This window comes from Botrytis sinoallii (assembly GCF_014898435.1).
Source record: "Botrytis sinoallii strain Bc 23 chromosome Unknown BSIN_039, whole genome shotgun sequence".
NCBI classification, from domain to species: Eukaryota; Fungi; Ascomycota; class Leotiomycetes; order Helotiales; family Sclerotiniaceae; genus Botrytis; species Botrytis sinoallii.
In genome coordinates, this window is record NW_024066066.1 from 218367 (window position 1) to 231625 (window position 13259).

A 13259-nucleotide genomic window follows, 5' to 3' on the forward strand; every position below is an offset into this window, starting at 1 on the left:
CTACTCATTATCAGGATTCAAAAGATCTGGTCTATCTTCCCGCTTGCGGCTCAAGGTATTTGGATGAATAGCTTTAGTATCTGGTTTATATACAATACGGAAGTTGTATTAGGATAAAAACTCGGATTATCTAACTTGTTATTGATTGAAGGTCTTTATTGTAGTAAAATATTCTAAGTTCTTATAATCTGTAAGAACCTCGAACTTTTATTATAAGCTTTGAAGTTCAGATCGTTATTCTTTTATTAACTTGATTATTACTAGAAGCTTTTTATTATAGATTTCATAATTATATTTTATTGCTAAATATTTCGATGAGAAGTAGACTATTGGTTGCAAAACATTCTTATTGTTGTATTAAAAAAGCATTTTCCTAAAGACCCAATTCAAAATATTAGTTTCTAAAATTATATGTTTGTTATGATCAAAATATATAAGGACAGATATAGTTATAAAAATCTATTTTAATATTTCAAAAGTATTCTTATGTGTTTGATCCTATATTCAGGAGATATTCTTGTATAACAAGTTGTTCAAAGGATAACAAATCTTCAAGAAGTTTTTTATGAATCGTTGGTAGAAATTAACAAATCCTAGAAAACACTATAGGTCTTTTATCGAAAGGGATTGTTTTCAAGATATAATCGCTTTGACTTTATTGGTGTCCATTTTGATATTGTTTGTGGTGATAATCAGGCCTAGATACTGTATAGATATTATCTCGAATTCACATTTACTAATATCGATCTGTAAACCTGTATCAGCGAGTTTTTGGACAATTGTTCGCATATACTCCCTGTATTCCGTTTTATTACTAGAATAAATAAGAATATCATTAAGGTATACTGTACAGTATTTGTCGAGTTCATTGAAAAGCATATGGTTGATATAATGCTGGAAAGATGCTAGCGTATTGTATAACCCAAAGGGCATAATAAGGGATTCAAACAACCCAAAATGTATAATGAAAGCTGTTTTCCATTTATCTCTTTCTGTGATATATAGTTTATTGAAAGCAGTGATAATATCCAGTTTGGAGTAAACCTTAGTATTATATAATATATTAAAAGTCTTTTGTATAATAGGTAGAAAGTAGTAGTTCTTTATTATAACATTATTTAATCCTTGATAGTCTTAACAAATACAAACTCCACCTTCTAGCTTTGCTATTAAAAAGAATAGTGCTGTATTGCGAGATCTTGATTCCCAAATAAATCCTTTAAAGAGATTGTTATCAATCTATTTCCGAATTATCTCGAGTTCTAATAATGATAGTGGCCGGTTTTTGAAATAAGATGGTTTTTTGCCTAGTATTAATTCGATTCTGTAATCCCAAGTTCATTGTAGTAATAGTACCTCAGCGTTTCGAGGAAGGAAAGCTGGTAATTTGTCTCAAAGTCAATTAGAAAGTATGTTTTATATCTCTTTATTACTAAGATCTAGTTTTCCTACTAAAAACTTTGATATATTAATCTTAAAGATTCTTTGTAGGTAAACTGGTTTATAACAATCTCAAACAAAGTTATATAAATATGATAGTATTATAGAAAGTGTTTCTATCAGACTATCACATTCCTAAAGTATATCTTTATAACTTTGCTTATTTTGGCAAAATTATCTATAGAGATATAATCAAGCTTATATTTAGGTACTATAGTCTGATCTAACTCGTTCCAGATGATTCGTATTATATGAACATTATTTTGTTGATAAAAAGAAATAAAGCTCGAAGCATATAACTATCGAATGTTCTTTATATTTGGGCTTGTTTTGTATTCTCGAATTGTTGATAATGATATTGAAAGGGGTAATAATGATTCCCTTGCTAGGTTTGGTTTTCTTTGTTTTTGTTCTGCGATCTTATTTACTACTACTAAGTATATCTTTGGCTGGTTTTGTATTATCTGTACTTGTATATCTGTATTCCTATTACAGACCCTTATACAATAGTGGTTTGTATTAGAGGTAAGTGTTGTTTTAATAGACATATCTTATTCTGTATTAGCATTTTCAAATCCATAATCATTATCAAGTTTGTCATTGTTCTCTATATATAGTGATCGATAATCTTTCATTTTATACGCTTTTTGGGAGACGACCTTTGATAGCGGTAACATATCCAAGACCCTTTTGGTCTTTGGATTAATATTTTGAAGAGTTGAGGTATTATCAGGTTGTTGCTGGATCGATTTAATTATAGGTGCTTGAGGGCACAAGCTCCCCTTGCAACAACACTGTGTTGCATAGTATCGAGAAGTAAAAGAAAGTATTATATTCGCTCAATCTATATACGGGTTATAGCGTTGTAATCATAGCAAGTCAAAAATGACTGGTGTATTAAGAGAGAGTTTTGTAATAAAGAATATCCAGATTTCTAAATGTAATCCTATTGCTATAGGTATAGTAAAATATTCCATAATAATATTTACTATATTGCTATTAACTAAATAAAGCTATTGGCGATAGGATAAGAGTTGAGTATGAATTTTATATTAATTAACAAATGATTGGTCAGCGAATGCTTTATTGGAATACCCGCTATCAATCAGATTGGTCATATTAAAGGGGAAAGTGTATGTTATTGATTGATTGATTTAATTAACGTCCACCTTCAGTCTATGACTATATAGGACGGCTAGGCCAAATGGTCTAGCGGATAACTTTTAAAGTACAAAATTAGGAATTTTAACAATAGGGTAAGTGAAAACTAATACTGGGGACTCGTTCCCGCTTACTATACGAAGTGCGTATAGTAAGATATAGAGTAGAGAGGGTTAAACCCGAAAGTGTATGTTAGAAATATAGTAGTTTGAACAAGTAGAGATTTGCTATTTATAGAGCTGAATTGTAATAGCTCAATATTATCTATAGTATATCTTATTCATTTCTTGTTTTTTGATAATCTTTACAACTGACTTATTACAGAGATGATACATTTCCCGGAAACTCGTATATACTGTTAGATAGTAATAGTGATATTATACTATTATATAAAAAGATATTAAAGATACTTTCCGAGAATACTAAAGAATCATTCTCGATATAGCTATGGATTATATTAAGCTGTTATCGCGTGTAGAGCTATTGTTAATAACTATATTCCCGAAAATCATTCTGATTGTAATTACTATTGCTTCGATATTGTCCGTTTCAACCAAATTATTGGTTTCCTCTTCCGGTATTACTGCGACTGTATTTTGACACTCCTTTTAGAGATCTTGTATTATATCCTCTAGCCATTTGCTATATATCAACTTGTTTTTTTATATTGCAATTCCAAACAGAATAATCTAATTTCTTATAGTAATAGCAAAGATTAAGATAATACTCCTTTTTGCGTTATTGTATCTTATTTTGGAATTTGATTATATCGAGTTTTATAGAATCATTATATAAAGTGGTGACAAGTGTAAAAGGGGTTATATTGAATCAAGATTGATTATAGTTGTTTTTTGATGGACCTATATTATAATGATTATTTTCCCAACAATTCTGGTTCCAAATTGTGAATTTCTTTTTCTACCCTTCGATATTATCTAGTATATAGAGGCTTGAGTTTATACAAACTATAAGTTTTAATTCTTCAAAAACTTTTTGTTTTAAAACAAGAATTATTTTTTAATCAAACTTGTAATATTAATTATCTAAATATTTTAATTATATATAGAATATTGTAAAGACCTATTTCTCCAGTATCTTGAGTTTATCGAATTGAATCACTGTTTCCTGCTCAAAGTCAATTGTAATATAAAGGCTATCAAGCTTTTTGAGGAATGAATTGATGGTTGTATAGATCGAGTTATTTTATAAAATGTTGTTAATATCTTTTAATTGTTTTTGGTATACATGTTCTCTGATAAGGGAGACTATATATAAAAGTTTCTTCTTTTCAATATCAAATATAATAGTATCAAATATTTAGCAGATTTGTAATCCTTATTTCCAAGCTAGATACTTGTTTTGTTGTGTTATTATACTAGTCTTTTTTTCTTTAAAGATTTTCAGGTTTTTGGAGATTTGTTATCAAATGTTAACAAATAAATTGAGAGTCTAAGCTGATGTGTTTTGCAATAGTTGGGAAAACTAGTTTTGTAATATTATATTCAATTATATCTAGATTTATAAATAGATTTATATATCAGCCAGGGCTGTATACTCATTATTCAGATCTATATCCATTTTAATTTATATGTTATAAAGTAATTCTAATAAATTATTAATAATATTATATAAATAGTATAAATATAATTATTCATTTTCAAAAAGATTAAGCACTGGATTTTGAAGATCGGGGTCGAAGATATTTGAAAATTTATTTACAAGTTATTATTATTTAGTAAAAATAGTTTGAATATTTGTTTTAAGATTATCAAATATTTGAACTCTATTTTCTATAAACAACAAACCAAGTATATTTGTTATTTTAAAGGCGAAAACAAAGATAAAAACGAAAACAAAGATAAGGACAAAAACGAAAACAAGGACAAAAACAAGAATAAAAACAAAGTTTCTATCAGAGTATTATTATCAAGATCGAATTGCTATTGACATATAGCAATGGGACCTTTAAAAAGATAGAATATACTATCACGATATAAAGGATAGGTACTAGATTGGATATATAATATTCTACAAAGAGGTTGAAAGTGGTACAATATAACTTTGCTATATAATAGCAAAGATAACTAAGCATCCACTACGCTAATATACTACGCTAGTGAACCCGTGACAAATATAGTGTATTGTATATATCGATTTTATTCTTTATAGCCTTGCTATATCGGTCGCCTCCTATTCTATATTTGTGTTCACCCGGATCGGTCAGTCCATTTCCATTTCCTCTTTCTATTCTTCTGATAGCGTTCTAGGGCATATGCTCCTGTAGAAATCTATTATAGCAATAAATTCAGCGAACTTGGCTGGTATGTGCATTAGCTGTTTCAGTAGTCGTTCTTGAGCCGCCCAATTGCGGGGTAGGTATTTGGGCCTGATATCTGGGGGCCAGGTTTCGTAGGTCGCGAGGACTTTGCGGCAGTGCACAATGTGCTAATTAAAAAAAGAAGGGTATTAGTAAAAGCGTTTTAGATAATAAAAATCAATAATAATAAAAAATAGCTCAAATCAGATTATAAAAGTAATCAAATATAATAATATTATCAATTTTCATATACAAATTATTAATATAATAGAAATATCAACTTTTAAGATATATTAAATACTTTTTGACAAAATTGCTAGTCTAGTTTTTTCCCATCTCTCTGTCTAGAATCTCTTCTATAAGGTTTCTGATTATACAGCTTGTAGAAAGGATAGATCTCTATATCAGCTTGTTGATTTGATCAACTAAAATCTCCTCCTGATTATTAGAAAGCACTTGTTTTGTATCAGAAAGGAATTGTTTTCTCGAGATAATTTTACCTCTATACCACCGAAAAAGCATGGATCGATTAATTTTAAAGAAATTAGCTATCTAGATATATTTAAAAGCTTAAACCCCTTTCAAATAATCTAATACAAGTTTTATACAAGCTTCTAAAAGCATATCATCAATATTTGAAGCTATAATGTTGATATTTTCAAAGTTGTGCATGTAGTAGGGACATGCACATAGTGGGGAAATCGGTTAATCCATGATAACGTTAACGTGGCCGTCTTATTTTATCTGAAGACCTCTCACGTTCGTCATTCTACTTCTTGTGGTCGGAAATTTTCAACTCTTTTGTTGATACTTCATATTCAATTAGTTATTGAGTTATCACTGCCGTCAAGCTCGAATGTGAATGGGGACCTAGTTTGTTTCCTCGTTTATCAAACAAAGGGATAGAAATTCTCCGAGATAGTGATCTCATATCTATGTCAACATCTCAACTATCAACACAAAATTTACACCTCTTTACTTCACTCCTCTGATACCTCTCATCATGTCTATCAATACCACAGTACCACTGACGCCCCTATCGTCTACTTCCCCCCCCCCCACCATTTGTAGGAGCTCTCTTTAAAACCACCGTGCTCTTCATCATCTCTACATATCTCCTCACAGTCCACTTCCTTCGCCTTTCGAGACAAGACTCGATGATTAAAAAATTCGGCTACAAAACCCGAGAATCATTGAAAAACATGACAAATACGGATGCGCAAGCAATCATCGGTCACATAGGCGAATTAGAATTCCCCCGTTTCTACGTGACCAGTCTTCAATTCGCTCTCTTTAAAACCTACGGTATCCCTACAATCTCCAAACTCCTCGTCGACACAAAATAGTTCAGTTCCAAGGAAACAGCGAGTAAACGTTATGCGGATACAACAGTGTTGATTACAGAATTCTCTTCTCATCATCCCCTTCACCCGAGAGTTTTAAAAGCGATTTCGAGAATGAATTATTTGCATTCGGGATATCAAAAAGCGGGGAAGATTTCGAATGATGATTTGCTCTATACATTGAGCGTTTTCATTACGGAACCAATTAGTTGGATTGGGGATTGGGAGTGGAGAACACTGAATGAGATGGAGATTTGTGCAATTGCTACGTTCTGGAAAGGGATTGGTGACGCGATGGGTATTTCTTATCATGATCTTCGTTGTTTCAATGAATGGAGAGACGGAATTGAATTTTTCGAGGATATCAAGAAGTGGGCCGAGGGTTATGAGAGGGAATTCATGGTTCCGAATGAGTATAACAAGAAAACGGCTGATGAATTGGTTCCGCTTCTGTTGTTTCTGGTCCCAAAGGCACTACTACCCTTTGCGAGAGATGCAGTTGGGGTTCTTATGGGTCCTCTTCTTCGCTCCGCAATGATCTATCCAAAAACTTCGCGCCTCAATGAATTACTCACTATCTCTATACTACGCACTCGTCAATTATTTCTCCGCTACCTATCACTCCCAAGACCAGAATGGATGAGAGTTAGACAAGTCTCGGATTCGGACGATAAGGGGGTAGATGGGAGGTATCATAGTAACGATTATCTCGTGCATCCGTATTATCAACTCCCGGGTTTCTGGAATCGTTGGGGACCAATAGCTTTGGTTACGAGGGCGATGGGTGGATTTGTACCGGATGAGAAGAGGGGCGATTGGTTCACAGAGGGGTATAGATTTGAGGAGGTGGGGCCGGATAGGAAACGAGGGGAGGATGTAGATGAGATGAGGGGCACGGAAGAGAAATTGGAGAAGGAGAGAACTCCCGGTTGCCCTTTTGCTTTCGGAAAGTAAAGTATGTGGCTTGGGTTTATTACGAAGGTTTGTTTGGTGAGTTTTGGACATATAATCTAAAGGAGAGGAGGGTTGGCATCCTCGCTTGAGAATATCCACGCACGGTATATGTGATAGGAAATCGGCGGTACATACGGAATGGGAGAAAATAGAGGAACGGAAGCAGGCGGATTGAATAAACAATCTCGTTATTGATATCGCTTATGGATGTACCCATCGCATCATCGTTGTATTACAACATCTCAGAAGAAATTCACAACCATAACACGAGAAGATGTACAAAATCACCACGAAAAGTTGCATTCGGAGCCATAATTTCTGAATTGCTTGTTGCTATGCAAAAACTGGGTATCTGGAGATTAAACCAAAAACTCCAAAAGGAATAGGTATCCTAAAACTGTAAACTCTATGTATAAACATGGGTATTTCCGTTTCAAACCAGAACAAAACCGTGCCATACTCCGTGCCATATTAATATCTCATAATTCTCTCTCATGCAAAATCTATGTAAACTCCACACCATGCCATACCATGCTATCCCAGAAAATGCCAAACCCAAAACCCTTGCCAATCATGCAATCCCATCCAGACCGAATGCCCTATGCAATGCGGTTCCCAAGATATCCCGATAACCCAAATACTGTAGTATCATGCGATGAGAAGTGCTGAAAGGAGACACGGCTTGTTATAGATGAATGCTGCAGAAAAGAAGAAGAAAGCGAAGAGGTGGTCGTTTACACCAGAAAGACGCAGAAGAGAGACAGAAGAACCATTAGGAGACATTGTCCCGTGGCGAAAGGAACAGTGCCGAAGATTTTGATGATGAACAGGCAACTTAGAATGTTGATTTATTCTCATCAAAATCAGAAAGAACGTTTTCACCAAGGAAAAGAGAAGCTTTTGTGATGTCTAGATTTTTGATACACTTCGCGACGAATTCTGGCTTCCAGCGATTGTTGAGTTGGCCAGGAAGAGCAAAGTCCAAATCGGAGGTCATCTTTCTCTTGGGACCGTTCGATTTCTCAGCAAGTCCTATCTTTGCAAATGTTGCACCGCTAGCCCAGAGCTTGTTCTCGGCATCTTGAATCCGCAGAGCCAATACTTGAGGCATGTCCTCACAGATCCTCTCACCAAATTGTTCTCCTTCCTTCAGGACGTATGTGCAAGTTGGTCCATCGGGATCATAGTGATCTTCATTGTTCATCCAGCGGTTGATCAGCTCATCTCTCGCGAGGTCAATCTGTCGGATGATGTTGGAAGAGTGCACCATGTTTGCCTCTTTTTGCAGGATTGGAAGGGGCTCACTGTCGATAAAAGCGTCTGGATTGTTGGTAAAACCTAGAGGCGTATTGTCATGGTATCCAACCTCTGCGACGGTGGGTTTTTGGAAAGCCAGAGCTAGTACAGAGACAGCGGGTTGGGCTTGGACAGGAATGCGACTGAATTGATACTTGGGTTCAGTGCCCTCATCAGTCTTGGCTAATTGCTGGACTTTGGACTTAGGGTCATTGTCTTTTTCATTTGATCCCAGGGCTTTGGTTTCAGCAGGATCGCTATTTTTATCCGACTCCCGAGATTCAGTGTCGGACTCGGTGTCGCCGCCATTTTCATCAGAATCATCAGAATCATCGGAACTGGACTCAGTGGTATCACTATCCTCCGGAGATTCCCATCCAGAATCAGGAGCATTGGCATAGTACTCAGAGTCATTGACAATCTCAATGACTGCAAAACGCTCTTCTTGCAATCCCTCTCTGATGGCCTGTGTCAGATAATGTTCTTCGCGTTCATCGAGTGGCCATCCTTCCTCGTAGAAGTCTTCTGGAAGTTCGACTCCTTCTGGGACTTCCTCAAATTCAATATCTCTAGAGCAATCCTCAATCTCGATGAGTATCCATGGTTCCCCATCAAGCATCTCGCTTGATTCTTCGTGAGGTGATTCGATAGGAAATTCAACTTTTCCAAAAACAAAGACTGAATCGTCACCGGGGCCTTCCATTGTATCTTCGATGACGAAGCCACCGACTTTCTCGACATGATCATCAAGCAAAGATCCCTGGTCATCGGACAGTTGCAAATTACCTTGATGCCTTGAGGCAAGGGAGCCATCCATGAACTGATTTGGCGCAGTTGGAGCTAGAGATGGTCCTCTTAGTGGTGATGCACTATACAGATCACCTTCTTCTTCCTCGTATGCAACATCAATCTCCGACACAGCGTTTGCCTCTAGATTGATGTTTGACTTCTGCGGTGGTTCAATACTGGTATCACGAGTAGACAAGTCATTGCTGTTGCTACCATGGAGAGAATCGAGTGTTTCCTTGGAATCTTTACTATCGGATGTTAGGGCCGGAGCGATACCTTGCTCAGTCGATGTTTGCGCTCCAAAGAGCGATGCAAATCGAGACTTTCTTGGTTGGACAGACATCTCAATCATCTGTAAAACAAAGTGAACCTCTGGAGCAGGATCTCTAGAGGTATCCTCTGCAACCAAGTCTTGTGTTTCTTGCTCAGATTTAGGCTGCACGGGGAAGAACTCTGCAAAGCGAGATTTCTTTGGTTCGACAGGGAAATCAACCATCGTCAAACCAAAATTGCCAACTGGAACAGGGTTTTCAGAAGTATTTGAAAATACATCCTGTGATACCTCTGATTTGGAGCAACTATCTTTCTCTTGTGCTTCAAACACTTGAGCCCATCGAGATTGCTTTGGTTGGGCTTGTACATTGATCATCGCGAGACCAAAGTGAGCATTTGGAACTTGTGTTGGTCTTGACTCCACATGCTGAGCTTCATTGCGAGCCAGAACCTCTTGGATGATGACGGAGTTCACTTTCGCCACCGCAACCCCAGAATCCATAAGGCTCAGCATTTCTCTTCTGGCTGCTTTTACCGATTGGGCAAACTGTAACGATGAATTGAGATCAGCGTAACGATCATCGGCAGGTTCCACTAGAGAAACCTCTTGTTCTTGGGCTTGTTGCACACGGGCTTCTTGCTCATGAAGCGCTGTCTGCTCAAGAGTATTTGCATCAATCTCAGGCTCATGAGCAGCGTAGTCGCTAATTGGCTCGTTGTCAAGTAACAATTGCTCATCCCGAAGGTTCTTCCACGAAATGTAGTAGCTATCAAGATCAAAGAAATATAGACGTCCGTCGACTCGAGTATGTTTACATTTTTCGGCCTGGCATCCATACCACCCACAGAAATTATTGAAAGCGTACAGCTTGTCCGCTGGATTTTCTTCAAGATGGACTGCTGCTTTGAAGTTCATGCCTAACCAGAATAATCTTGTCTGATAACGTACCTCCAACTGAACCCAGCGCCTCTGAATGCCGTTTAGTTGGTGGTACGCATCTGGATCGGTCCATGGTGTTGGGAGCCAAGGGTCGTTACCTCTGAAATCATCTATTCTGGTTGGAATCGGATTGTGGGGACCCCAAGGAATGGTGAAACCAGGAAGAGGAAAGACTGATCTGAATTGACTGTAGCGTGGAATTCGGTACATGCGTACAATTTCTTCCGCGTGAGTTTCACCCGGTTGGTGGACTTTCTGAGGTACAATAACCTCCTCAGCTTGTTCATCGACTACATCAGAACTATTCTCCTCGACAGGGAAAGTGTTTCGAAGCTCTGATAGAAATATTTCTTGCTTCGCAAGCTCCAACGACAACTGCCCCTTAAGCTCCAACATGAAGAGTCCTTGTTCCACTGAGTCTGGTTCGCTTGGCGACAGTGGTCCAGATACAGAGCCCGGAGGGGCTGGACCATCAACATGAGCGTAAATAATCTTTGGTGTCGAAGTTTGAAGAGAAATGTTTTCCGCAGGGAAACCAATTGGTGCAGCAACCATCGGAACGGCAGGCTCCGCAAAAACAGAGGGATATATATTGATTTTAGGCTCAATGTACATGTCAGAGTCATCATGATAAATGTAATTGTTAGGATCATTGAACATTGACTCATTCTCCGCATCAGAAGGTGTTAGACTGGCACGTCTCCCCGTTGGATAATGCGAGTCCGGCGAAACTAGGTTTCCAGGTGCTGAATTGAGTGGTTGACGGACCACATCTTCAGTATCTTCATCCCCGTTTAATGCTCGTTCATCTGGCTGAGGAGTAGTGAACAACCTACCACAGAAGCTGCGTGCCCTGTATGGAATTGTGGTATCTTCGGCGAACAAACCACTCAAATGGTACCCACCAATATGGTCTGGGAACGTAACAGGATTTTCCTCCGAGACCAAGACAATTTCCTCATTTGAAGTGATTGATTCATCCTGGATGGCAGAACCATCGATGCTACTGATGGATTCCTCAGATGATTGTAATTCGGCTTCAAAAATCTGTGAAAGCTCAGCCGAGGGGATTTGGATCGAAGCAGGAGTTGAGATATCGCTTCCGATTGGTTCGGTTACTTCTTCTTCGGATACTTCTACTACCACCTTTAAATTATCATCTTCATCTGGTGTAGCCAATGATGCGAAGGCCAAATGGAAAACTTCTGGAACATCGATAGACAATTCAGTTGTTGCCACGGCCAAAGTATTATCCTCCGTGTTTTCATTGAATACGGAAGCAGCAAGCTCCACGCAATCTGCTCCATTAATCAAAATCTCAACTGTTGGATCTGTATTGGGAAATTGAACATCAGTATTTGTCTTCTCACAAGGGATGTAAATTCTGAGTGGCTTACCTTGGCTATCAACAAAATCATTATTGACAACGATAGCAGGACCAGCAGCTTCTACTACCTCAACTGATTGATTATTGATATCATTCAAGTCGCCGTCAAGAACCGGCTTGATTGCAGGAGTGGGTGGTTCCAATGGAAGCGCAGCAACATTTGCAACTTCCACGTCCTCAATGAACTGGTTGCCACCAATAACCGCCATCAACACTGGCAAGACATTCTGTGCAGATGAAGCGCCTGTAATTCCATCTTCAATGTGATAGCTATTCGCATTCTCTGAGCCAGCATGATCTGGGACTTGCTCAAATGTCTCGACTGTGTGATTTCCTGTTGAGGAAGGATTTGAGGAACCAACAAGTGTTTCTGGTTTGGGTGCCGATTCTGGTGAGTTCATGTTAGTATCTGGTATCATGGATGCTTGAATTTCAGGTATCTGCTTACCAGTGGAATGTCTTCCAGATCTGCTACCGGTCAAGAAGTGAACCAGATTCTTGACTCTACTATTGGTGGAATTGGTAGTCTTGGTAGGATATCGGCTCTTGGTGAGCTTCCTAGGCTTCTTGGTGTTTTGCTGGTTCGCAACCTTCTTGTCCTTGATGGAGAAAGCGTGAGCGACCGAGCGAAAGACTTTCTGAAACCCATGGTTGTGGTAAGCACAATGTGCAAGGTTAAATTGATGTGTGGTAAAGTGGTGGATATTCCGTGCAAATGTATGTGATTGGAAGATACCGGCAATTAGATGATACTAGAAGAAGAAGATTAACTGTAAATGGGAAGTCGATGATCGATTCGAGATATTATCTGTATTGGGAAATGGAACTGCGTGAAAGTTGCAGTTGTAATTGCTTTGTGATTACTTTGCTTTCGTAAAGTACTGTGTCAAGACAAAGTTAAAGGGGATTAGGATGGAGCAGAAGAATACTTAAGTAGTAGGATAGAGCAATCGTTCCAAGTCTCCAAAGACGCTAAAATGTATAGACTTGATACAATACCGTACTGACTGTTTACGGTTGAATGGCACAAATGGCTGCCATAAAAGAAATGCTGCCGTAGCTATTCCATGAAACTAAAGATGTTCGGTGCGGTCCTCGTAATACAGCATTGGTTCAGCCAGTTGATCGATGGCATATGGACATGAAGTCGATGGAACATACACGCTGTGTATATTTAGTCTGGCTCCAAGGCTACCGGGTACATTGAATCTCACAAGTTTCGAGGAATGGTCAGCCCTATCTAGTTTCATGTTGAACACTACCGTTCCATGTTTGAACTTTAACATTCCCCAATGGCATTACCGTGAAACAGTATATAGTGTACAGCATAAACTATTCCACTTGACTTCAAGCTAGCCA

General features: G+C 37.9%; 2 protein-coding genes across 2 annotated transcripts; one reads left to right on the forward strand and one right to left on the reverse strand.

Annotated features, from left to right (window-relative positions):
• Positions 1 to 6375: 6375 nt before the first annotated feature.
• On the forward strand, positions 6376 to 7215 carry EAF02_012074 (uncharacterized protein; the record flags this gene model as incomplete). The annotated part of the gene is made up of 1 exon (XM_038908122.1): positions 6376 to 7215. The coding sequence occupies one exon, from the start codon at positions 6376 to 6378 to the stop codon at positions 7213 to 7215; it is 840 nt and encodes a 279-aa protein (XP_038752142.1).
• Positions 7216 to 8050: 835 nt separating this feature from the next.
• EAF02_012075 (uncharacterized protein) lies at positions 8051 to 13186 on the reverse strand (the record flags this gene model as incomplete). Its single annotated transcript, XM_038908123.1, has 2 exons — positions 8051 to 12538; positions 13115 to 13186. 2 exons carry the CDS (start codon positions 13184 to 13186, stop codon positions 8051 to 8053), a joined length of 4560 nt encoding a protein of 1519 aa, XP_038752143.1.
• Between the last annotated feature and the right edge of the window lie 73 nt (positions 13187 to 13259).